Source organism: Hemiscyllium ocellatum, chromosome 22 (genome assembly GCF_020745735.1).
Source record: "Hemiscyllium ocellatum isolate sHemOce1 chromosome 22, sHemOce1.pat.X.cur, whole genome shotgun sequence".
Taxonomy (NCBI): domain Eukaryota; kingdom Metazoa; phylum Chordata; class Chondrichthyes; order Orectolobiformes; family Hemiscylliidae; genus Hemiscyllium; species Hemiscyllium ocellatum.
The window spans coordinates 61,642,672-61,668,157 of NC_083422.1; the positions used below are offsets into that span (position 1 = coordinate 61,642,672).

The window sequence follows — 25,486 nt, forward strand, 5'->3', positions numbered from 1 at the left end:
TAGACAGGGCAATGAAGAAGGCTTTTGACACACTGGCCTTCATCAGTCAGAGCATTGAGTATAGAAGTTGGGACGTTTTGTTGCAGTTATACAGGACGTTATTGAGGCCACACTTGAAGTTTTGGTCACTTGCTATAAGAAAGATGTTTTAAACTGGAAAGAGTGCAGAAGAAAATTACAGAGATGTTGCCAGGCCTCAGCAGTCTGAATGATAGGGAGAGGTTGGACAAGCTAGGATCTTTTTTCTTTCATTCAGTCTTTTTCCCAGGGTTGGGGACTCAAGGACTAGAGGGCGTCAGTTTAAGGTTAGAGGGGAAAGAATAAAAGGGGAACCTGAGGGACAAGTATTTTACACAGAGGGTGGTACGCATATGGAATGAGCAGCCAGCAGATGTGGTACATTAACAACATTTAACAGACATTTGGACAAATACATGGATAGGAAAGGATTAGAATGAAATGGGCCAAGTGCAGGGAAATGGGGTTAACTTGGGTAGACATTTTGGTCAGCATGGACCAGTTTGGGGTCAAAGGGCCTGTCTCGGTGCTGTAGGACCCTATGATCCTATGACTATTATATGACAAGGTTGAAAATCAGACCAACTGAAAAGGAAAAAAAAGTCAATATAAAAACTGGAACATTAATGTCGGTCAGAAAACAAAAATTGTTGGTGATCACAAGAGGTCAGGCAGCATCCATGGAGAGAGAGCAAGGCCACCTTTTGATATGACTTAAAATGTTATTTTGCTTTCTCTCCATAGATGCTGCCTGACCCCTTGAGATCTTCAGCATTTTTTTGTTTCCAGTACTTATTCCAGTATCTGCAGTAATTTGCTCCTTAATTTAGGTCCGATTTTAAAAACATGAGAAGTGAAGGTGATGCAGAAATTAGCAGACAAGACAGAAGTGTAACGCTATGATTTATAACAATGAGATTAGAATGCGATACAATAAATAGAAGAAATAAAAGCTCTTCATAGTCTTCGGGTGCAAGGCAACTTCAAAGCTATGACAATAACAATAATTAAGAAGTAAAATAAAGTATGAAAACATTAGAAAATGTATGAGTGAATGCCTGAACAAACGGCTCCTGAGTTGTCAATGGACTGCACATGAGCAGAGCCAATCTGAGGAGAGAGGAAAAATTAAAACTTGTAAATGTATATGATTTCAGTCACTGGAATACTGTGGTAAGGATCAGTCTAAGGATAAATCAAAATGCTTTAAAAAGGCCACTGGTGTCAGTGCTCACCACACGCCAGAGGGTCGTCAATGACTGATAACTTTCAATTCCTTCTTGTACCTTCAGTTTGTGGTAATGGATTGATTTGTGTTCCGTGTATCCATACAGTTCGGATGTATACACCAACAAAGCAAAAGCCAAACAGCTCCTTTGAAAAGGCCAGTGCAACCCCAAAACTACCTGAGTCCTGTCAATGGCCGTGGTTACACGTTAGATTTAGAGAGCAATGGGATTTAGGCTTGGGACAACTTAAACTGCAAAGTTTTATTGCAGGATAAAGACATTAAAATTATATTGAAGCCTACATTGTTATTGCAGTGGTTTTAGTAAAGGGATTATGAGCATGTCATTTATTTTTCAATGGGCGTTCACTGCATTTTCCTTTTATTTATTCACTCATGGGATGAAGGTGTCACTGACTTGGTCAGTATTTATTGCCTGACCCTAGTTGACCTTTGAGAAGGTGGGGGTGAGCTGCCTTCTTGATCCAGGGCAGTCCATGTGCTAAGGTAAACCCACACTACCCTGAGGGAGGGGAGTTCAGATTTTGACCCAGTGACATTGAAAGAACAGCGATGTATTTCTGTGTTAGACTCAACCAACCTCCTGTGTGTTCCAAACATATTTTGCTAAATGCTGGCAAATGGGATTAGATTAATTTAGGATATTTGGTCAGCATGGACAAGTTGGAATAAAGGGTCTGTTTCCATGCTGTAACAACTCTACGACTCTATAAGATACCAAGTTCATGATTGTAGCAAAGGGTGCATTTAAAATAAATAAGCTAACATGGTTAAGAAATGCGCAAGTGTTTGGCTCAGGCATCTTGTTTCCTTTAGTGCTAATGGATAGTCAGTAGAGTAGTGCAAACTGTGTATTTCTTATGTAAAATGAGTTAAATGTAATTGCTGCGATTAATGACTGAGACATGCTGTGCTTGAAAAAGATCAGGAGAAATCAGCTGGTTTTGTAATACCACTGGCACTTCAGCAGTATTGGAAATCCCTAACCAGTTAGTACTTCCAGGCTTCAAATGAAACCACAGCACAGCCTGAACTAATTGACAAGATATAGAATTGCTCATTAAATTTGGAATGTGCTAATTCAATGGTCAAAGCAAAGTGTAGCTGATACAAATCCAATTTTCATGGAGATGGGTAACTATTTGACAGTTTCTTGGGAACAGACCAATACATTAAGCACAAAATCAGTTGGTGACTAATATTGAATGTCTCTGTTGGTAGCCCTTGAAGGCACTATGTTAACATTAACAAAGGGTCAAATGAAGGTCTTCAGTTTTAATGGTCTATATCCACAACACTTCAGGAGGTGTGGATTGCTGACTTTATTATGTCCTCTACATATATATCTACTGAGATACCGTTGCCCATATAGTAAATGTAGAAATATAAATAGATTGTTAAAAGTGCTCTAATGAAGGCATCCTGCATGTTTACAATGTGACTCACTTAACCCAGACTCAGCATACAACAGGTGGCCACTCGTAATGTTGACTGTCTTCACCTGGTCCCGTTTAATGAGGCAGCAGCATGTAACTGGATGTAGCGCCTTATCGAAATAAACCTCTTCCATCTCACAGGGAAAGAACAGATATTTGCTGAATAATCGAATAATGTAAGAAAATAAACACACAGGAAAGAGAAGGCCACTAGAGACACCAATATCCAATCCTCCTGCAATTCATCTGTGATCAAATATGCATTGTCATAGGACTGTAGAATGATTATGGAACACAAAGAGGCCATGCCCATGTTAGCTCCATCCAAGAGTAACTCAGTTAATCCCATTCCCATGCCTTTCCTGCAGCCATGAGTTTTCTCTTTGTATGATTATCCAATTCCTTTTTTGAAAGCCAGACTTAAATTTTACCTCAACCAAGTTCTTAGGTAATGAACTCCAGATCCTATACCATGCTGAGTAAGAACAAAGATCTCTCCTATTGCTCCTGGCCTTTCATTGTTCATCTTAAACTCACACACATATATACACTCTCTCTCACAGACACTCACAAACCCCTACCCCAGATACACACACACACACATATATTTTGTGGGGTGGATTTGTACTTGCAGAGTTACATTGTACTTTGCTCAAAAACTGCATGAATTCATGTAAGACTCTGTTAACTCACTTTTTAGATTAGAATCAGTCTCAACATTATGGCACAGACAGAACACAGGGGGCTAACACCTTCAATATCTCAACATCTTCTCTGAGCTGACACCAATTGTTACAGTTAACTGAGAATGGAACTTTTTCAAAAAGTTTTGTGATTTACATATGAAAGAAGTGAAACTATCATGGTCATTCGAACAGATGAGAGACTCAACAAACAATCAAGGTATTTTTCAATGTATAATTTCAGTTACATCACACTGTAAATTTTTTGCTATAAATTCTGTGTCTTACAACTATGTCCTCCACAACCACCTGAAGGAGCGTTGCTCCGAAAACTAGTGCTTCCAATTAAACCTGTTGGACTATAGCCTGGTGTTGTGTGATTTGTAATTTTGTACTCCTCAGTCTAATACCGCCATCCCCAAATCATCTTAAGTCTGTCTTCTCAATCCTACAATGTTGGCTCCCTGCAATGTCACATGTTGAGGGTGAATTCACTGCCACCAATCCTCCTTATTGGACTTAGTCGAGATATTGTTGTCAAATAGGGAAGGAAGACCACAGGATATCTTCAGCTGGATGTAACTCTGTTTTGTTTAAATGGTAAAGGTTTGTTACATCTCACTTAGTAGCTAGTTATATTATAGCTGCGATACTTGATTGTCTCTTGTAAGACATTAGGCTCAACTTAAGAGTAGACACATGTCACTACTTTAGGTATTTGCTGTTAAAACCAAGAATAACTCACTAACTGGCTGGGATCCAGTTACAACAAATAAAGAAGCTTTGCAACTCTTGGAAAACTGATTAGTTCTTCTGGGATCAATTATTTATATCCCATGGCAGACTTTATCTACTTATGACAGTTAACCCTTTCTAGGTCCTAACTGTCTCGTGACATCTTCCCCAAGCTTTGCTTATGGTTATTGAGTTTCTTCAAACGATTGGTTTAAAAAAGGAATGTAAGTGTCTGATTATCCCAAACCTCCCCACCACAGTCTCTGACTTTAGAAATAACTGATGGTCATGTTGAGTTTAAAGTCTACAACTAGAGGATGAAGTACTCAGGGAGAGTTTATTGCCACACTGGAACCTTGGTGACACCTTGCTTTCCTATACACTCTTTACAGAGAATATTCTCTGGCATTGATGTCCCCTTTGAACATTCATCTCCCGTACAGGATGAAATCCTATCAGAGAAAATAGTCATGCTTCTGAAAGAAGAAATGTTCCTTGTGATGTTGTAGTGAGATGTACTCACACGTGGTCTTTCCATTCTTGCCTTTTTTTTGGTTAATGGCCTCGTTTTATCAGGTTCAATCATAAACAGTGAAGCTGATAATATTGCTTCAGTCCTCCTTCTAACAGCTGAAACATCTGTAGCAAGAATCTATGACTGATTCCAGAAGGTTGTAGTGTCAAAGGTAATTGACAATCAGATCAGAACAAATTCATTTGATGTCTTCTGATCTGTCAGTTGTGATAAGTTCTCCGATACCAATGCAAATAATCTCAAGTGGTGTGTTTTTTCTCGTAGGTTCTTTGAATCCTCTTTTGAGACTTCTGAAATCTTCCTCTTTTTGAGTAAATTTACTTTGATCATTGCTTTTTGGTTTCTCAGTTTGTTTATGTTCTTCACCAGACGGTGTAGAATTTTAAGAGTGAGGCACGTGTTTCTGTTGCAAGTCAGAGGAGCTTTGGTTTGAAATGACTTGGCACAGGCATTTTATGAGGACTCTCAGCATTCCTTTGATCATGAACAATGCTCTGTTTAGACAAAATAGTATCACTCACCCCAGTACCAAGTTTAAAGTTAGCTGGACTACCATAAATATGTACGGGCTGCTTGAGATGAACCATTTCTTGCAGCTCAGAAGGATTGAGTTGTATCTTCCCCAGGTGATATCAGTTGATAATGATGTGTTTTAATGAAGATATATCTTGATATTCTGGATTTCTTCCAAAGATGTTGCTGTAGATGTTAACCTCTTTCTTTCCAATGTTTCAGCTGTTGTCTTTGACATTTGCACATCCTCTGGAAGTGTCCCAGTGTCTTTCAAAGTTTCACTGAGCATTATAAACTGCACGTTGTTTCTGTTATGTCATTTTTATCTCCACATCTGGAACATTAACTCTTACTTTTGAAAGATTTGAAGGGGGTTTGTGCTGATTTTTGTAACTTAGATGGGTGACAAAGTATGATAAGAATTTGGAGCCTAAGTCAACTTTCTGTTCCCATGATTCTCTTCTACTGTTTTGAAATTTCCACTTCTACCACAATCAGGATGGCTCTTTTCAATGTGGGATCCCCTTTTGAAAGTCACATAACTAAAAGAGAAAAATTAGAAATTCCATTTACAATTCTATCCTGAGTTAGTTCTGGTCATGAGTTGGTCTAATCACAAGATTCTGACAGTGTATAAAGATGATTGATAAAGTTGTCAATAAATTTTCCTGGGATATGCATTCTTCTGCTAGATATTGCTGCCTCCATTTCATGATTAATACATGAAGCTCGGTAATGATGCATGTTCTTGCAATATTATCAAATTCTATCCGTTCTCTTGTATTCTTTTGTTTGAAAATTTGGATTTGTTATCAGATCTACTGAGTAAAGATATGCATTCACTGTGTTTCCCTAAGTTTCTTCCATAATCCTGAAGCACTTCTATATCACGCGAATTGTCTCTTCCATGTAATCTTGTTCAATTCTGTGGGAACAAAAAAAGATGAAAATTATTGTGAAACTTGACATAATACTCATCCAAATCATTATCCAACTCCACACTTTTACAACATTGGAGATGATGTCGAAAAGATTCTGGTTAGTAAGGTTAGATCACAAAGAATCCAGGGAGGACTAGCCATTTGGATACAAAATTGGTTCGAAGAAAGAAGACTCATGGTGGTGGTGGAGGGTTACTCTTCAGACTGGAGGCCTGTGACCAGCAGTGAGCCATAAGGATCGCTGCGGGGTCCACTGCTTTTTGTCATTTATATCAATGATTTAGATGAGAATATAGCAGGTGTGGTTAATATGTTTGCAGATGGTGTATTGGACAGTGAAGAAGGTTATCTCAGAGTACAATGGGACCTTGATCAGATGGGCAAATGGGCCAAGGAGTGGCAGATGGAGTTTAATTTAGATAAATGTGAGGTGCTGCATTTTGGTGAGGCAAATCAAGGCAGGATGTATACAGCTAATGGGAGGGCCCTGGGAAGTATTGACGAACAAAGAGACGCGTGTTCAGATACAGGTTCATAATTCCTTGAATGTGGAGTCACATTTAGACAGGTGGTGAAGAGAGCGTTTGGTATGCTTGCTTTTATTGGTCAGTGCATTGAGTGCAGGAGTCAGGAGATCATGCTGTGGTTGTACAGGACATTGGTTCGGCCACTTTTGGAATATTACGTGCAGTTCTGGTCTCCCTGATATAGAAAATTCGTTGTTAAACTTGAAAGGGTTCTTGTGGTTCTGTTCGCCGAGCTGGGAATTTGTGTTGCAGACGTTTTGTCCCCTGTCTAGGTGACATCCTCAGTGCTTGGGAGCCTCCTGTGAAGTGCTTCTGTGATCTTTCCTCCAGAATTTGTAGTGGTTTGAATCTGCCGCTTCCAGTTGTCAGTTCCAGCTGTCCGCTGCAGTGGCCGGTATATTGGGTCCAGGTCGATGTGCTTTTTGATAGAATCTGTGGATGAGTGCCATGCCTCTAGGAATTCCATGGCTGTTCTCTGTTTGGCTTGTCCTATAATAGTAGTGTTGTTCCAGTCGAATTCATGTTGCTTGTCATCTGTGTGTGTGGCTACGAAGGATAGCTGGTCATGTCATTTTGTGGCTAGTTGGTGTTCATGGATGCGGATCGTTAGCTGTCTTCCTGTTTGACCTATGTAGTATTTTGTGCAGTCCTTGCATGGGATTTTGTACACTACATTGGTTTTGCTCATGCTGGGTATCGGGTCTTTCACTCTGGTGAGTTGTTGTCTGAGAGTGGCTGTTGGTTTGTGTGCTGTTATGAGTCCTAGTGGTCGCAGTAGTCTGGCTGTCAGTTCGGAAATGCTCCTGATGTATGGGAGTGTGGCCAGTCCTTTGGGTTGCGGCATGTCCTCATCCCGTTGTCTTTCCCTTAGGTATCTGTTGATGAAATTATTCGCCAAAAATGGATACCCGCGCAATTTCATCAACAGATGCCTAAGGGAAAGACAACGGAACGAGGACATGCCGCAACCCAAAGGACCAGCCACACTCCCATACATCAGGAGCATTTCCGAACTGACAGCCAGACTGCTGCGACCACTAGGACTCATAACAGCACACAAACCAACAGCCACTCTCAGACAACAACTCACCAGGATGAAGGACCTGATACCCAGCATGAGCAAAACCAATGTAGTGTACAAAATCCCATGCAAGGACTGCACAAAACACTACATAGGACAAACAGGAAGACAGCTAACGATCCACATCCATGAACACCAACTAGCCACAAAACGACATGACCAGCTATCCTTAGTAGCCACACACGCAGACAAGTAACATGAATTCAACTGGGACAACACTACTATTATAGGACAAGCCAAACAGAGAACAGCCATGGAATTCCTAGAGGCATGGCACTCATCCACAGATTCTATTAATAAGCTCATCAACCTGGACCCAATATACCGACCACTGCAGCGGGCAGCTGAAACTGACAACCGGAAGCGGCAGAGACAAACCACTACAAATGCCAGAGGAAATATCACAGAAGCACTTCACAGGAGGCTCCCAAGCACTGAGGATGTCACCTAGACAGGGGATGAAACGTCTGCAACACAAATTCCCAGCTCGGCGAACAGAACCACAACAATGAGCACCCGAGCTACAAATCTTCTCCCAAACTTTGAAAGGGTTCAGAAAGGATTTACAAGGATGAAGGGCTCTGGCCCGAAACATCGAATTTCCTGTTCCTTGGATGCTGCCTGACCTGCTGTGCTTTAACCAGCAACACATTTTCAGCTTTACAAGGATGTTGCCAGGGTTGGAGGATTTGAGCTAATGGGAGAGGCTGAACAGGCTGGGGCTGTTTTCCCTAGAGTGTCGGAGGCTGAGGGGTGACCTCATAGATGTTTATAAAATCATGAGGGGCATGGATAGGATAAATAGACAAAGTCTTTTTCCTTGGGGTGGGGGAGTCCACAACGAGAGGGCATAGGTTTAGGGTGAGAGGGGAAAGATATAAAAGGGACCTAAAGGGCAACCTTTTCACTCAGAGGGTGGTGTGTGTGTGGAATGAGCTGCCAGAGGAAATGGTGGAGGCTGGTATGATTACAACATTTAAGAGGCATCTGGATGGGTATATGATTAGGAAGCGTTTAGAGGGATAGGGGCCATGTGCTGGCAAATGGGAATAGATCAATTTAGGATCTCTCATTTAAGCAAACCAGATAACAAAAGGTCATGTGATGCAGTGAAACTAAAGATTTGAGTTTCCCTTGCAAAAAGCTTCAGGAAATGTCAGACATCAATCTCCTTGGTAGAACTGAAACTGGGTGGAGTATTTGCAATATGAAAATTCAGTGTAAGACTGCAGGGAACGATATAATTGAAGTACTGTTTCGACAAGTTGCCTGGAACGGCCCCTGGTGCGTAGCCAGGATATGTTTGAGAAGGTGGTGGTCGTGGTGGGGGTGGGGGTGGGGATGGGGGTGGTGGTCGTGGTGGGGGTGGGGGTGCAGGCAGAACCCTTGTGCCCACAGACTGAACGATTTCAGCAACTCAGTTAATCCGTGGATGGTACATGGTTCCTGCAATTACCTCCCTATTGCTCCCCATAATATTTTCACCTGTAAAATGGTGCAATGTTATAGGAGATCCACAGTCTCAGCTAATAATAGTGTTTAGAGATTTGTTTTTGTATACATTTATTGGGTGGAGTGTTATAGGGGCCTAAATAACATAGGGGATAGGAAGATGTGGGACAGAATCATCTGAGAAATCCAGTGAGGCCTATCTCAACTTCAGGATTAACACACTGCATCTTCAAACAAAGTTCCGGGTGTGGAAGCAAGATTATTCTCAATGGGGCAGGAGGAAATTCTTATTAACAAGGATTATTGATTATTAATGATTTTTAATGTGCTCACCGTGCCTTACTGAAACACAGCTTCCAATCCCACCATGCACTGCAGGCAAACGAAACATCAAGAATCCTCAACGTTGAAGTCAGAGCACGGACCTGGCAAGTTCAGCTCCCTGTTTGCTCCACACGATTCCAGACTGGACACTGGGCACCAACATCTCTGGGCATTCTGCATGGGCACCAGCCACACACCCCTTATGTCCACTGCCATTGGCATCCAACATGTGCCAACCCTGAAGAACCTTCCTGGCACATCGCTGATCCACTTACAGAATACTCTGCCTTCAATGTTGCCCCAGTATCTCTCATTGTAACACTACAATAAGGACACTGTGTGCTCAGGGACACACATTCAGTTCAGGGACTGCACCAGGCTGTATCTCTGGGAACTCACTTGCGCTCTTAGCATTCACTTACTTTATGCCTACCTGCATGCTCCCAGCATCCCTGGCTTGCTGTGTGTTTTTGCAGCTTGTACCTCAGCCACAGATACCAGGCTCATAATACTGCTGTTTTCATTCACATTTAGAACATCAAACGTAGAACAATACAACACAGTACAGGCCCTTTGGTCCTTGATATTGTGCCAACCTTTTGCCCAACACTAAGATCAAACTAACCTATATACCCTTCATTGTGCAATGTGCCTACCCAAGCTTTGCTTAATTGCCCCTAATGTCTCTGACTCTACTCCCACCACGGGCAGTGCATTTCACACACCCACCACTCTCTGTGTAAAGAACCTACCTCTGACATCTCCCCTAAACTTTCCTCCATTCACCTTAAAATTATGTCCCCTTGTGATAGCTATTTCTGCCCTGGGAAAAACTCTCTGACTATTCCCTCTATTTGTGCCTCTCAACATCTTGTACATTTCTATCAAGCCGCCCCTCACCCTTCTTCGTTCCAATGAGAAAAGCCTTAACTCTCTCAACCTTTCTTCATAAAACATACCCTCCAGTCCAGGCAGCATCCTGGGAAATCTCGTCTGCACCTTTCCTAAAGCTTGCACATCCTTCCAACAATGAGGCAACCAGAACTGAACACAATATTCCAAGTGTGGTCTATAGAGCTGCAGCATAACCTCGCGACTCATAAACTCCATCTCCCTGTTAATGAAAGCCAACAGACTATATGCCTCCTAAACAACCCTATCAACTTGGAGGGCAACTTTGAGGGATTTATGGACAAGGACCCCAAGATCCCTGCGTTCTTCCACACTGCCAAGAATCCTGGCTTTAACCTTGTATTCTGTATTCAAATTTGACCTTCAAAATGAATCACTTCACGTTTCCAGGTTGAACTCCATCTGCCACTGACCAGCCCAGTAGGATGATCAGTGATCACTGATCAACCCACCCTTCTACTTCCTCATCCTGTCAATGTTCCGTTGCAGCCTACAACAGCCCTCCACACTATCCACCACTCCACCAACCTTCATGTCATGGGCAAACTTACTAACCCACCCTTCCATTTCCTCGTCCAAGTCAGTTATAGGTCCCAGAAGAGATCTCTGTAAAACAATATTGGTCACTGAGCTCCAGACTGGATAATTTCCCTCTACCACCACCCTCTGTCTTCTATGGGCCAGCCAATTCTATATCCAGGCAAAAGTGAGTACTGCAGATACTGGACATTAAAGTTGAGAGTGTGGTGCTGGAAAAGCACAGCAGGTCAGGCAGCATCCGAGGAGCAGGAAAATCAAAGTTTCAGTGCTCCCCGGATGCTGCCTGACCTGCTGTGCTTTTCCAGCACAATACTCTCAACTCTATATCCAGACAGCCAAAATTCCCTGTATCCCATGCCTCCTTAAGTTCTGAATGAGCCTACCATGGGGAACCATATTGAACATCTTGCTAAAATCCATGTACACCAAATCCACACTCTACCTTCATCAATGTGTTTTGTCACATCCTCAAAGATTTCAGTGAGGCTTGTGAGACAAGACCTACTTCTCTCAAAGCCATGCAGACTGTCTCTAATCAGATTATGGTTTTCCAAGTAATCATAAATCCGGACTCTCAGAATCCTCTCCAATACATTACCCACCATTGACGTAAGACTGACTGGTCTCTAATTCCCAGGATTATCCCTATTCCCTTTCTTGAACAAGGGAATAACATTTTCCACCCTCCAATCATCTTGTACTATGCCAGTGGACAGTGAGGACACAAAGATCATCACCAAAGGTGCAGCAATCTGTTCCCTCACTTCCTGTAGTAACCTTGGATATATCCCATCTGACCCGGGGGTTTGTCTAACCTCATGTTTTTCAAACTTTTCAGTACATCAACCTGTTCCAGCGTATCAGTCTGTTTCATGTTGTCCTCAGAAATGTCAAGGTCCCTCACACTCGTGAACCCTGAAGCAAATTATTCATTAAGGACCTTTCTTACCTCCTCTGACACCAGGCACAAGTTGCCTCCATTCTCCCTAATCGGCTCTACCCTCACTCTGGCCATCCTCTTATTCTTCATGTTAGATTAGATTAGATTACTTACAGTGTGGAAACAGGCCCTTCGGCCCAACAAGTCCACACCGACCCACCGAAGCGCAACCCACACATACCCCTACATTTACCCCTTCACCTAACACTACAGGCAATTTAGCATGGCCAATTCACCTGACCCGCACATCTTTGGACTGTGGGAGGAAACTGGAGCACCCGGAGGAAACCCACGCAGACACGGGGAGAACGTGCAAACTCCACACAGTCAGTCCCCTGAGTCGGGAATTGAACCTGGGTCTCTGGCGCTGTGAGGCAGCAGTGCTAACCACTGTGCCACCGTGCCGCCCATAAAGTGTTAGTGTAGAACGCCTTCGTGTTTTCCTTAATCCTACCTGCTGAAGCTCATGCTCCCTTCTAGCTCTTAAGTCCATTCTTCAGTTCCTTCCTGGCTACCCTGTAACCCTCTAGAGCCCTGTCTGATCTTTGCCTCTTCAACCTTAAGTAAGCTTCCTTCTTGCACTTGACTAGATATTCCACATTCCTTGTCACCCAAGGTCCTAACACCCTACCAACCAATCTTTGCCTCAGTGGGACAAACCTGTCTAGCACTATCAGCAAGTGCTCCCTAAACAACCTCCACATTTCTGTTGTGCATTTCTCTGAGAACATCTGGTCTTTGTTTAGGTGCCCCAGTTCCTGCCTGATAGCATTGTAATTCCCCTGTCCCCAATTAAATACCTTCCCATACCGTCTGCTCCTATCCGTCTCCATGACTGTAGTAAAAGTCATGGCATTGTGATCATTATTAAAATGCCCTCCCAACGAGAGATTTGACACCTGGTATGGTTCATTGCCAAGCATCAAATCCAATATGGCCTCCCCTTTAGTCGGCCTATCTACACATTGAGTCAAGAATCCTTCCTGGACACTCCTGACAAAAACTGCTCCATCCAAACTATTTGAACTAAGGAGATTCCAGTCAATATTAGGGAAGTTAAAGTCACCATGACAACAACCCTTTTACTTCTGCATCTTTCCAAAATCTTCGTCCCAGTCTGCTGCTCCATGTCTCTGTTTGGTGTAGACATAAAGCCAGGGAGCCTGTTGTAGTTGTTAGCAGGCCTCAGTCAAGCCTTTTGTCAGGTACAGTGAGTCAAGGGCAACCTCCGATAACCATCCAGGGGCTTGGACATAGTCAGTCAGCACCCTCCCACCCTACCATCTTGACGCCTTCTGCTATGTTGTGGGCTATTTTCCTCCTGAAATGAGGGAGAGAAGGGTATTAATGAAGCTGAAAGTGGGTGGCATAGCCGGTAGTGTTGGTGCAGGCAGTGAGGTGTCCTCACTAAGTGCGTGAGTAGGCAGCGCTGAGCGACTGCAGCATTAGTGGAGTTGGGGATTTCAGTGTGTGACAGTGAGCGAGGGAAGATGTCGCAGGTAGGCCTCAAGCTTCACTGGGAGATTAGTGAGTGTGAGAAATCAGAAATAAGATAGTGGCACTTGTGCTGACAAAGTGGAGAAAGCCACTGAAATGCAGGCCGAGCTGATGATGCCTACATCCCATGAATGAATAAAAAAATTCTTCCTACAGTGCCGGGCATTAGTCCTGAACCTTGGAGCAAGCTGGCATGGTCTTCCATTGTGTGTCATTGGGAGGAGGAAGTCCTGACTCTGTACAATCCCATTCAGCAGGACCTGACCCTCAAAGCAGAGTGCCCCAATTATTTGTTTTACTCATTCACAAGATGAGGGCATCTCTGGCTAGATCAGCATTTACTGCCCATTCCTAATTGCCCAGAGGGCAATTAAGAGTCAACCACATTGGCTGTGGGGCCTGGAGTCACATGTTGCCCAGACAAGGATGCAATTTCCTTCCCTAAAGGACATTAGTGAACCAGATGAGTTTTTCTGACAATTGACAATGGTTTCATCATCATAATTAGGCCTTGAATTCCAGAATCTTTATTGAACTCAAATTCTACCAATTGCTTTGGTGGAATTTGTACCTAGGTCCTCAGACATTAGCTTAGTTTCTGGAGTAATAGTCCAGTGAATACCACAGGGCCTCTGGCTCTCCCACAGAACTTTCCCTTCTCATGCCACGTCTGAGCAAATGTCAGAGAGTGTGCGGGGAAGGTTTGGAATGACAGAGGTGGACCGTTGCATGTTGGATCTTAAAGATGTGGTCAGTGTCAGGATTGTGAGTCCATTCTGGGATATCCTGGTGTGCTGAGTTATTCCAGGTTCAGCAAGTCGAAGAATATAGGAGAGACACCTATGTGCGGGGTTGGTAGTTAACAAATTGTGTTGGTAAGATGTAGTGAGAGTACTCGCTATGCCCCGTGGAGAGAAAACCATTACAAAAACCTGAGGAAACTAACACAGCCCAAAAACCATACATTTCAGCCTAATCCCATCAGCATTGATTTCGCCCAGTAAGGGTTACATTCTGTTCCATGTCTTATTGTTCAGATAATTTTTTTGGCATATTGTTGTGTCAAATACAATATATTGGAGCTCATTTGTAAAGGAGATTTATGTGAGTCCTGTCTGATTGAGACAGAGGTATTTTCTAGTTCTGAAGAAGGACTTTCATTCTATTTTGTCTCCACAGTCCTGGTGAGTTTCCCTAATAATTTCAGTTTTTGTTTGTTTCAGACCTCAAGCATCCACAGTCCTTTGTTTTATTTTGTAACTCTTTATGCTTTCTTCAAGACAGCAGTAAAGGAGCCTACACTTTTTTGTGTGTTGTATTGATGCCAATAGTACAGTACTACTGAGCTGAGGAATCTGTACTGTTTTAAAAATTATTCTAATAGAAGCAGACTGTGAGATTTAGTAACGTTCATTTTTATAGAGTCATAGAGATGTACAGCATGGAAACAGACCCTTCAGTCCAACCCGTCCATGCCGACCAGATATCCCAACCCAATCTAGTCCCACCTACCAGCGCCTGGCCCATATTCCTCCAAACCCTTCCTATTCATATACCCATCCAAATGCCTCTTAAATGTTACAATTGTACCAGCCTCCACCACATCCTCTGGCAGCTCATTCCATACACATACTACCCACTGCATGAAAAAGTTGCCCTTTAGGTCTCTTTTATATCTTGCCCCCTCACCCTAAACCTATGTCCTCTAGTTCTAGATTCCCCGACCCCAGGGAAAAAACTTTGTCTATTTACCTTATCCATGCCCCTCATAATTTTGTAAACCTCTATAAGGTCACCCCTCAGCCTCCAACGCTCCAGGGAAAACAGCCCCAGCCTGTTCATCCTCTCTCTGTAGCTCAAAACCTCCAACATCCAACAGGCCAAAGGGCCTGTACTGCGTTGTATTTTTCTATGTTCTATGATCTTTGTAAATCTTTTCTGAACTGTTTCAAGTTTCACAACATCTTTCAGATAGGAAGGAGGCTAGAACTGCATGCAGTATTCCAACAGTGGCCTAATCAATGTCCTGTACAGCCGCAACATGACCTCCCAACTCCTGTACTCAATACTCTGACCAATAAAGGAAAGCATACCAAACACCTTCTTCACTATCCTATCTACCTGCGACTCCACTTTCAAGGAGCTATGAACTTGCACTCCAACGTCTCTTTGTTCAGCAACACTCCCTAGGACTTTACCATTATGTGTGTAAGTCCTGCTAAAATTTGCTTTCCCAAAATGCAGCACCTCACATTTATCTGAATTAAACTCCATCTGCCACTTCTCAGCCCATTGGCCCATCTGATCCAGATTCTGTTGTAATCTGAGGTAACCCTCTTCGCTGTCCACTACACTTCCAATTTTGGTGTCATCTGCAAACTTACTAACTGTACCTCTTATGCTTGCATCCAAATCATTTATGTAAATGACAAATGGTAGTGGACCCAGCACCGATCCTTGTGGCACTCGACTGGTCACAGTCCTCCAGTCTGAAAAACAACCCTCCATCACCACCCTCTGTCTTCTACCTTTAAGCCAGTTCTGTATCCAAATGGCTAGTTCTCCCTATATTCCATGAGACCTAACCCTGCTAACCAGTCTCCCATGGGGAACCTTGTTGAACGCCTTACTGAAGTCCATATAGATCACATCTACCGCTCTGCCCTCATCAATCCTCTTTGTTACTTCCTCAAAAAACTCAATCAAGTTCATAGGGCCAGTTGAAAATTTCTGCAAAATTATATCAGTGACTAAACTACAATAGCAAATCTTTGTCTATCAGATGCTTTAGGACATACTAAGGTCATAAAAGGTGCTTTATAAATGCAAATTCTTCCTTCTTAAGAATCAGTCAAAAATACTTTAAATTTAATTTCCAGAATTAAGATGCTGCACTTTGTTTAACATGTAATCGTTCACTGGGTGATTTGGCGAGTTCGGAGTTGGTAGAGATGGCACCCATAAGGGGATATAAATATCATCTGAATATTTAAGATGTATATATTTAACATTTTTTGAATATTATCTTCTGAGAACAAACCTATTGGCAGTCAGAATTTACATGTTCGGGATTAGTTTTAAATGACCGAGACAGAAATCAGTGTGACCCAATTATGATCAGTTTTGTAAGTTGCACCATGTTTGCACAGGTTTTAGTTGGACTTTTTCTAAGTGCTTATTTACTTATGAAAGACTTTTCTTTTTGTCACAGAAATACCTATCGCAGTTAGCTGAAGAAAGCCTGAAGGAAGGTGAAAAAGCCAGTAGTTCTGGAGCAGAGGAGGAAGTTGGGATCATGCCACAGTTTGAAAATAAAAAATCGAGTCCATCCTGAACATCCAGCTCGGATTAAACCTGAGAGGCTCCGATATCAAGGAACTAATGGAACCAAAAGCTTAGTTCTTAACAATCATGTTCCAGAATGTGATACATCAGTGCCACACGAAGCTAAGGAAGGATTGATAGTCAGAGAAAGTGAGAGAGAGAGAAAGGGAGATGGTCCTTTCAACTATTGTGGTACTTTAGAAACATATCTTTATCCTTATTCTTCATTGACCAGACAAATCATATTCAGGGAATTTCTAGTTTCTAATTTTCACTCTGATCATACTAAATGTATTGGTTTGATGAAAGAATTTTACTTGGACCATTTCATATGGATAACTAATTTATGTCTAAATGACATGTTGCTTGATTCAAGAGCAGATAATTAAAATTAGATTTTTTTCCAATACTGTATAATTTATTAGAAGCACTAATTAGGAAATACAGTTATTTAGAAAGTTGTATCAGGAAAACAGATATGAATTTAATTAAAAAAATTATTTAAAGATTGAAATTGATTATTTTATTGCTGAGATGCTTCACATCCTTTTATTTCTCCATTCAAAGGCATTTCTTGGTCTTGTCCTTTAGCTCAGCAATAAACGCTGGTCCAACCAGGAATGCACACATTCCAGAAGTGAATATAAAACTATGTTCAGATGTCAGAAACCCTCTGTCACTTAGTCCAATGACCATTTTTACATGCTAGCTAAAAACTGCATTCCATATGTTTATTTGAGCATATTGGAGCCACACAACTATATTCACTGACTTACATTAGCTCCCAGTCCAACAACATGTCAAATTTAAAATTCTCAGACTAATGTTCTGATCCCTCCATAGTCCTGAACCTCCTAGCTTTGGAACCTCAACCAACCCTGCAGTTTTCTAAGGACCTTATGTTCTTCTGGTAGCATTAGGACATTCATTATAGTGCTACTAGACTTCAATATGAGGGTTTATGAAGCTTGTCATGAACAAATATTGCTCAGAGTGTCCAGCAACCACAGTTAACTTGGTTACAGATATGAAAACATTCAGCAGGTTGGTCCATCTCAGGATAAAAGCACAACGAAACCTACTTTAGAATTCTGCTCACAAGTTGTATAAATATCTCATTATCAAGTTGCATTGGGCCATACATCAATACATTGGAAGTTTACCTGATTGACTAACATTCCTGGTTGTTGTGGATTGTTAATGGCACTCCACACCTTCAGAAGGCCAGCCTGATCTGCAAAGCTCATTCTGACAGTGGTTGCAATGTTGACAGAATTCCTGGCCCTGGCAAACAATCTGCCTGTCACCTGTGTTATACACAACTGAGCAGTCAACTGGCAGGTGCCACATGTGCCTGTGGCAGAACCCCGGATGTCTCCAGAGGTAGGAGTGGTCAAGGCCATGTTGACTTTGGTGTCTGTGTGGAGTTTGCACATTCTCCCCGTGTCTGCGTGGGTTTCCTCTGGGTGCACCGGTTTCCTTCCACAATCCAAAGATGTGCAGGTCAGGTGAATTGGCCATGGGAAATTGCCCATAGTGTTCAGGGATGTGTAGGTTAGATGTGTTAGTCAGGGGTAAATGTAGAGTTGAAAGGTAGAGGAGTGGGTCTGGGTGGGATACTCTTCAGAAGGTAGGTGTGGACTTGTTGGGCCCAATGGTCTGTTTCCAACCTGTAGGGATTGTATGATCTATGACTGGTCATATTTGACAGCAAGTCTTCTGGAAGTTACAGATTGTTGCCAACAACCTTTGTTATATTCTGAGCCACCTGGGATGCTGATTATGCATATCAAAGAAGCCAATTCTCTGCCTGTCAGATCATGTTTCATGCTTATCCCCACTCACAAGCTCCACCTTTCCACCTGTCTCTCTGTGCTGGTCCTTTTTCTGCTGGTTCTGCTTCTGCAGGTCTCTATCCACTCTGCAGCTATTCATCTATGTCAGTCATATTCCTGACTGTTCTGATCCTCATTTGAGGTCCAGTCTAAAGCAACATAAGCAGCACTCCAAAAAGGTGTATAAATTAAATGCTCATTTGTAGAAATCAACTGGAAAGTGAAATGTTCTGAGGAAGGGTGTGATAAAGGAACCTTAATTCAACTGAGCAGAAAGAAGATCAAAATCTAGTTATATTTAAGACGAAGAAATGATTGGTTTTGTGGGTTTCTGTTAAAAGTGTATGAGATCATATTCAATAACACAGTAGCAACTTTGACACAGAAAACATATTGCATTTCATTTCTAAACTGCCAATGATTTTTCTGCCTTGAGGTTTCAATGCTCTTGGTGATCCAACTTATTTGAATCACTTGTAGTTACATTGCAACCAACTCTTAGCTCACTGTAACTGATTCCTTTTCAATAACGCTGAACTAAAACTACGGCACAACAACAAAGATTTAAAAAAAGCTCTTGACAGTTGTATTGCAGCACAGATGGGAAACAGGAATCAAGTTCAAAAGGTCAAACCACAAACAGTTGGTATTTTAGTCTTCTGTCTTTTACTGATTTTTTTTGTCAAACGGTTGACTTTCTCACAAGGAAATGGCTAGAAATAAACATTAGCAGTGTGTTGCAGCATGATAGATCTGTGACAATATCAAGAAGTGATGAAATATCAAGTCGTCCTTGCCCTAACTGTGTTTCTGTGAGGACATTCCCTATAACCCAGCTCATTGTTAACTTTTCATGTTGTACATTTCATAATAATGTTGTAACCTCTCTTAAACGAGGTCTTTCTCAGTGTAAGTTCAACATCCTACATAGGAACATGATGAGGTCATTCAGCCCCTCGAGCCTATTCCACCTTCAATGAGATCATAATCTGAGCTGTAGTGATTGGAACCAGATGGATCTCATTCACAATAAGATCCTTGATTGGTCCATTTAACAATCCCAGCCAGAAAGCCCTGGCTGACCAGTATAAACAGGGGGGTTTAGAATTCCCTCAGTTCAGGGGACTGACTCTGAGCTGGCTGGCCACAGCCAGTGTACTATGTACATGTAAAAACAATGACTGCAGGTGCTGGAAACCAGATTCTGGATCAGTGGTGCTGGAAGAGCACAGCAGTTCAGGCAGCATCCAACGAGCAGCGAAATTGATGTTTTGGGCAAAAGCCCTTCACCAGGAATAAAGGCAGAGAGCCTGAAGGCTGGAGAGATAAGTGAGAGGAGGGTGGGGGTGGGGAGAAAGTAGCATAGAGTCCAATAGGTGAGTGGGGGAGGGGATGAAGGTGATTGGCCAGGGAGGGGGGTGGAGTGATTAGATGGAAAAGAAGATAGGCAGGTAGGAAGAGCTTCTGGGCAGAGGAAATGAGCTGGGAGTTGCAGTGGGAGAGGGACTCCCTGAGATTCTTGTAGAGAGAGGAGGAAAACGTCTTCAAGGCAGGCATCCGTACATGTAAATAGAGGGTGACTTGGTGACGGGATACCAGCATCTGTGCAGTTATTTCATGAGGCATAATTCCATATCCCTGCCTTTGATCCATATCCCTTAATAATTTTGCTGAAGAAAAACGTATCTACCTCCGGTTCTAAATTAACATCTGATGTAGTAACCACTGCTGTTTTTGGAGGAGAGTTCCAAACTTCCAACACCTGTTGTGTGTAGGAGTGCTTCCAAACACCTTTCTTGAACAATCTGGCCCTAATTCTCAGACCCTGCCTTTTCTTGTTAATATTTTGAAGACTTCAATCAGATCACTCCCAAACCTTCTAAATTTTAGAGAAAACCTATTTTGTTCAAATCTCTCATCAGTCCTTAGCCCCTCAAGTCCAGGTATCATTCTTGTACAAGAATCAAAACCAACATTAGAAATTGCTGGGGAAACTCAGCAGTTCTGGTAGGATCCGTTGTGAGAAAGCAGAGATCCATTTTCAGAGCCTTCTCCACAGATGCTGCTGAGCTGATCCAGCAATTTCTGATCATTCTTGTAAGCCTGTGCTGTACTTCCTCCAAGGTCAATCCATCCTTCCTCATGTGTGGTGCCCAGATCTGCACATAGTACTCCAAGTAGGGTCAAACCAGAATTTTGTATAACTGCAGCATAATCTCTGCATCCTGGAACTCTACTCCTGTAGATGTAAAGGCCAGAATTCCATTAGATTTCTGATCATTTTCTGCATTCGTTAGTGATATTTTAAAGATCCATTCACCTGAACCCCCAAATGTCTCTGCTTGTTCACTGTATTTAATGTCATACCATCTAGAAGGGACCGATCTATCCATTTTCCAAAATGGATAACCTCATGATGAACTTACACTGAATTCCATCCACTACATTTTTGCCCATTCACGTGGTCTATCAATATCCCTTTGTAAATTTATGCTATCATCTACATGGTCTACAACTTTGTCTCATTGGCAAATTTGGATATATGACTTTACATATCAGTATCCAAGTCCACATATAATTAATGTGAATAATTGAGGCCCGTGTAGGACACCACTAGTTACACACTGCCAATTTTGAGTATCTTCCCATCCTCTCAATTTTCTGTTGCCTGCCACTCATTCAATTTCCCAGCCACACGAGTAATTTGCGCTTAATTCTGTGGGTTTCTACCTTAGTTAAGTCTCGTATGTAGGATTTTTCACATGCCTTCTGGAAGTTCATGTAAACTATGGACATAGTCCATTACCATAGTCACCTCTTCAAAACAATTCAATGAGTTTTGTCAGGCATGATCTATCTGCCAGGAAACTGCCTGATAAATTGAACATTTTCAAGGTGTTCAGCTACTACATTCTTGATCATAGTCTCCAACAATTTCCCCAGCACAGATGTTATGCTAACTGGTCTGTATTTCCCTGGAGTTCCTTTTTTTTTGCCCCTCTTGAGAAATGGAATGGTGTGCAATCTTCTAATCCAGAGGGACTTCTGTACCTGGAAAACTCTGACAAATTTAGTTAGGGTGGCTACAATGTACTCCCTTACTCCTTTAACACCCACAGATGGAAACTATCAGACCCGCAGGGATTTGTCACACTTTAATTTCATTAATTTCCTTCTTACTGATGTTTTACTTAAAATAAATTTTATTCAGTCCCTGTTAAGTAGATGAAGAGAAATCTGCATGGACAATCCACAATGAGGGAACATTACATTAAAATTAGAGCCAAGTATTAAGGAGCTCAGTCAGGAAGGACCAGTTCACACACGTACACCTGGATCTTGTGCTTTTCTGTTGGCTAAATCCAACTTATGTTGAGTTTTTTTTGGAAAATTTCTTGTCATATTTTACTAAACTTGTCACATTAACTACGTGCCCAACACCTATGGTATCCCTCATGTCTGATTCTGCCCCATCTTATCTCAAGATGTTCCATGAATAACTTGTGAGGCAGCAGATCTCCTGGAAATCACCAGCATCCATTATGCCCACACCATGTTTAAACGTTTGTTGTACATGCCCCAGTCTGAAGGTTCCCTGCTTGGTACCTTACATTTGTCCTGATCCAGGCAGACAGGGGGACTTTGATGCCCTGATATGCCTGGAGATACTGCAGATGTGGGACTTCCTCATTCCTTAGGAGCAGCCACAACATCAGACCATGCTAACCCCATCTGTGATTAGCCACCCAGGTTAAAGCAGTCTCAGAAATGCCCATTCAGAACGGTGTGGCTTGGAGGAGAACTTGCAGCTGCTGATGTTCCTATGTGTCTGCTGCAAATGTTCCTTCTAGGTTATAGCTTCAGAAATTGCAGCAGAAGAAACCTTGGCGAGTTGTTACAGTGCATCTTGTCGATGGTCACACTGCTACTACTGGGCATCAGTGGTGGAGAGGGTGGACGATAAAGGTGATGGATGGGGTGTTAATCCCATAGGCTGCTTTGTCCCGGATTGTGTCAAACTTCTCAACAACTAAATGTTGTTGGAGCTGGCAAGTGGAAATCTGGAACTCTCCCTCAAAAACCGTGTTGAAACTGGGATTAATAGTTTTTTAGTAGACAAGATCATCAATGGTTAAAGAATCAAGTCAGGTAAATATAGTTATGTTGCAGATGTGAAACAGAAACAGGTAAATAGAATTACTATTGCTGAAAATGTGTTGCTGGTTAAAGCACAGCAGGTCAGGCAGCATCCAAGGAACAGGAAATTCGACGTTTCGGGCATAAGCCCTTCATCAGGAATGAGGAAAGTGTGTCCAGCAGGCTAAGATAAAGGGTAGGGAGGAGGGACTTGGGGGAGGGGCGATGGAGATGTGATAGGTGGAAGGAGATTAAGGTGAGGGTGATAGGCTGGAGTGGGGTGGGGGCGGAGAGGTCAGGAAGAAGATTGCAGGTTAAGAGGGCGGTGCTGAGTTCGAGGGAATCGACTGAGACAAGGTGGGGGGAGGGGAAATGAGGAAACTGGAGAAATCTGAGTTCATCCCTTGTGGTTGGAGGGTTCCCAGGCGGAAGATGAGGCGCTCTTCCTCCACCCGTCGTGTTGTTATGTTCTGGCGATGGATTTGACCTCCTTGACCTCCTTCCACCTATCACATCTCCATCGCCCCTCCCCCAAATCCTTCCTCCCTACCCTTTATCTTAGCCTGCTGGACACACTTTCCTCATTCCTGATGAAGGGCTTATGCCTGAAACGTCAAATCTCCTGTTCCTTGGATGCTGCCTGATCTGCTGCGCTTTAACCAGCAACACATTTTCAGCTCTGATCTCCAGCATCTGCAGACCTCACTTTTTACTTACAAATAGAATTACAATAGAAATTAGTTTTGATCTAATTGAATGGCAGACAGACTTCAAGTTGATTGGCATAATTTCATTCCTGTGTTCCTATTAAAGTGAATTCCAGGGTGGTCTGTAAAAGAGATCCTCAGAAGTCTATGTCAACAGGTTTCCGTCTATCTGCAAAATGAGGAACTGTTTTCTTTGTGAAACTTTTATTTTTGTTTTGGAGCTGGTGAATATTTGTATCTCCAACTCAGCAGAATTGAAAGCCTTAACATAAATCCTTGTTTCCAACTCCCTGCAGCAAGCTCCTGGCTCATTCATGCTTTGGAGAGAAGCTGAGGTGAGACACCCACTGTATCTTCAACCCCTTCCTCCAAATTCGTTGGTATAATTGTAAGGAGTTTAGGCCCCCAGCACTGACCCCTGTGCCATATCAAATGTGACATCCTGCCATTTTGAAAAATACCCATTTATTCCCGCTTTCTGCTTTCTGTTAGCCAGCCAATCTTGTATCCATGCCATTATGTTACCTTGAACACCATGAGCTTTAATTTTCTTTGGTATGACCCCTTATCAAATGCCTTCTAGAAATCTATGTACAATGCATCCCTTGGTTCCCCTTTATTCACTGCATGAGGTACTTCAGAGCACTGTAATAAATTAAACCTTATAGAGGTTTACAAAATTATGAGGGGCTTGGATAGGGTAAATAGACAAAGTCTTTTTCCTGGGGCAGGGGAGTCCAGAACTAGAGGGCACAGGTTTAGGGTGAGAGGGGAAAAGATATAAAAGAGACCTAAGGGGCAACCTTTTCACACAGAGGGTGGTACGTGTATGGAATGAGCTGCCAGAGGAAGTGATGGAGGCTGGTACAATTGCAACATTTAAGAGGCATCTGGATGGGTATATGAATAGGAAGGGTTTAGAGGGATATGGGCCAAATGCTGGCAAGTGGGACTAGATTGGGTTGAGATATCTGGTTGGCATGGACGGGTTGGACCGAAGGGTCTGTTTCTGTGCTGTACATCTCTATGACTCTAAGAAGGAAGGGAAAAAATACAAAATCATGAAAATGATTGGTTTCTCAGCAGAAGGCGGTCTAATGTGTTTAGTAGGTTGGAGTCATAAACCAATAGCCATGGTAAGTAAATAAGCAAAAGAAAATACTTCCAGGAGAACACCAGCAGCACTTAAAACCAGGCTTCAAGCTGAAGACAAAGATCAACATAAAGGGAAACTCAAACCTGAAAAAGTATGTTCATATTCTTCTACATTAAAAAGCCCTTAATTACTGTCATAGATTAGACGGCTGGTCATATTTTCTGTCAGAAAAATATGAAGGTAAAATTGTCACTGTTCTCTCATTAGAGAGAGAGAGACAACTGATGGTGGTTTAACCTGAGGGTCCCCACGCCTCAGGTGAGAGAAGTTGAGAAGAAGACTCCTTCGTGGTAGCCTCATCCAGGGAATTGAATCCACACTGTTGTCATCACTCTGTATTGCCAACCAGCCATCCAGCCAACTAAGCTAACTCACTCCTAGAAATATACAGACATCAAGGAGAACAGAATGAGGTCTTTGCAAGATTAAAATGATTAAGTTTGGACCAGAGGGATGGGTTTTGAGTTGGACAGGTTAGGAGGGGACCAGAGTACAGGAGTATACCTGATAAAAGCACAGGACTAGGCTCGATGTCATGAGTACTGTTTCTCAAGATAAGTTGACCAATGGAATAAGTTGTTGGCTCATGAAACGTGCACATTAGTCACAAACATTCAGGCAGCTGTATAAATCCCTGACTGTGGCTCACTCCATCACAGGTAGAAGCTAGATGAGTTGTTGGTGGAAGTTTCCCAGTCACCATATTTCCCAAAAATTAATCAGATGGACATTCCCCAGATTGATTTTTTCCCTAAAATTGGCCTGTCTCCTGGAATTCTTCCTTATTTGCCTGCCTATCCTGGGAGATTACCCGATTGGTTGGTGGAGACTGACTGTGTGATGTAGGATTGGATTGATAGACTAGCTGTTTACTTTTCCTAGCCTTTATTTGCTTCTTTCTGCATCTAACTGCAGTTAAACACAATCACTGTGGAAAACAAGAA

The 25,486-nt window shown here is 42.4% G+C and overlaps 1 protein-coding gene across 1 annotated transcript in view; it reads left to right on the forward strand.

The window, feature by feature from the left end:
* Positions 1-16,961, forward strand: part of rbm20 (RNA binding motif protein 20) — an 84,893-nt gene extending 67,932 nt beyond the window's left edge. Inside the window, exon 15 of the mRNA XM_060842289.1 lies at positions 16,595-16,961. Coding sequence (XP_060698272.1) covers positions 16,595-16,717 — 123 coding nt within the window. The 3' untranslated portion in view covers positions 16,718-16,961. The remainder of the gene's footprint in view (positions 1-16,594) is intronic.
* The last annotated feature ends 8,525 nt before the right edge of the window (positions 16,962-25,486 follow it).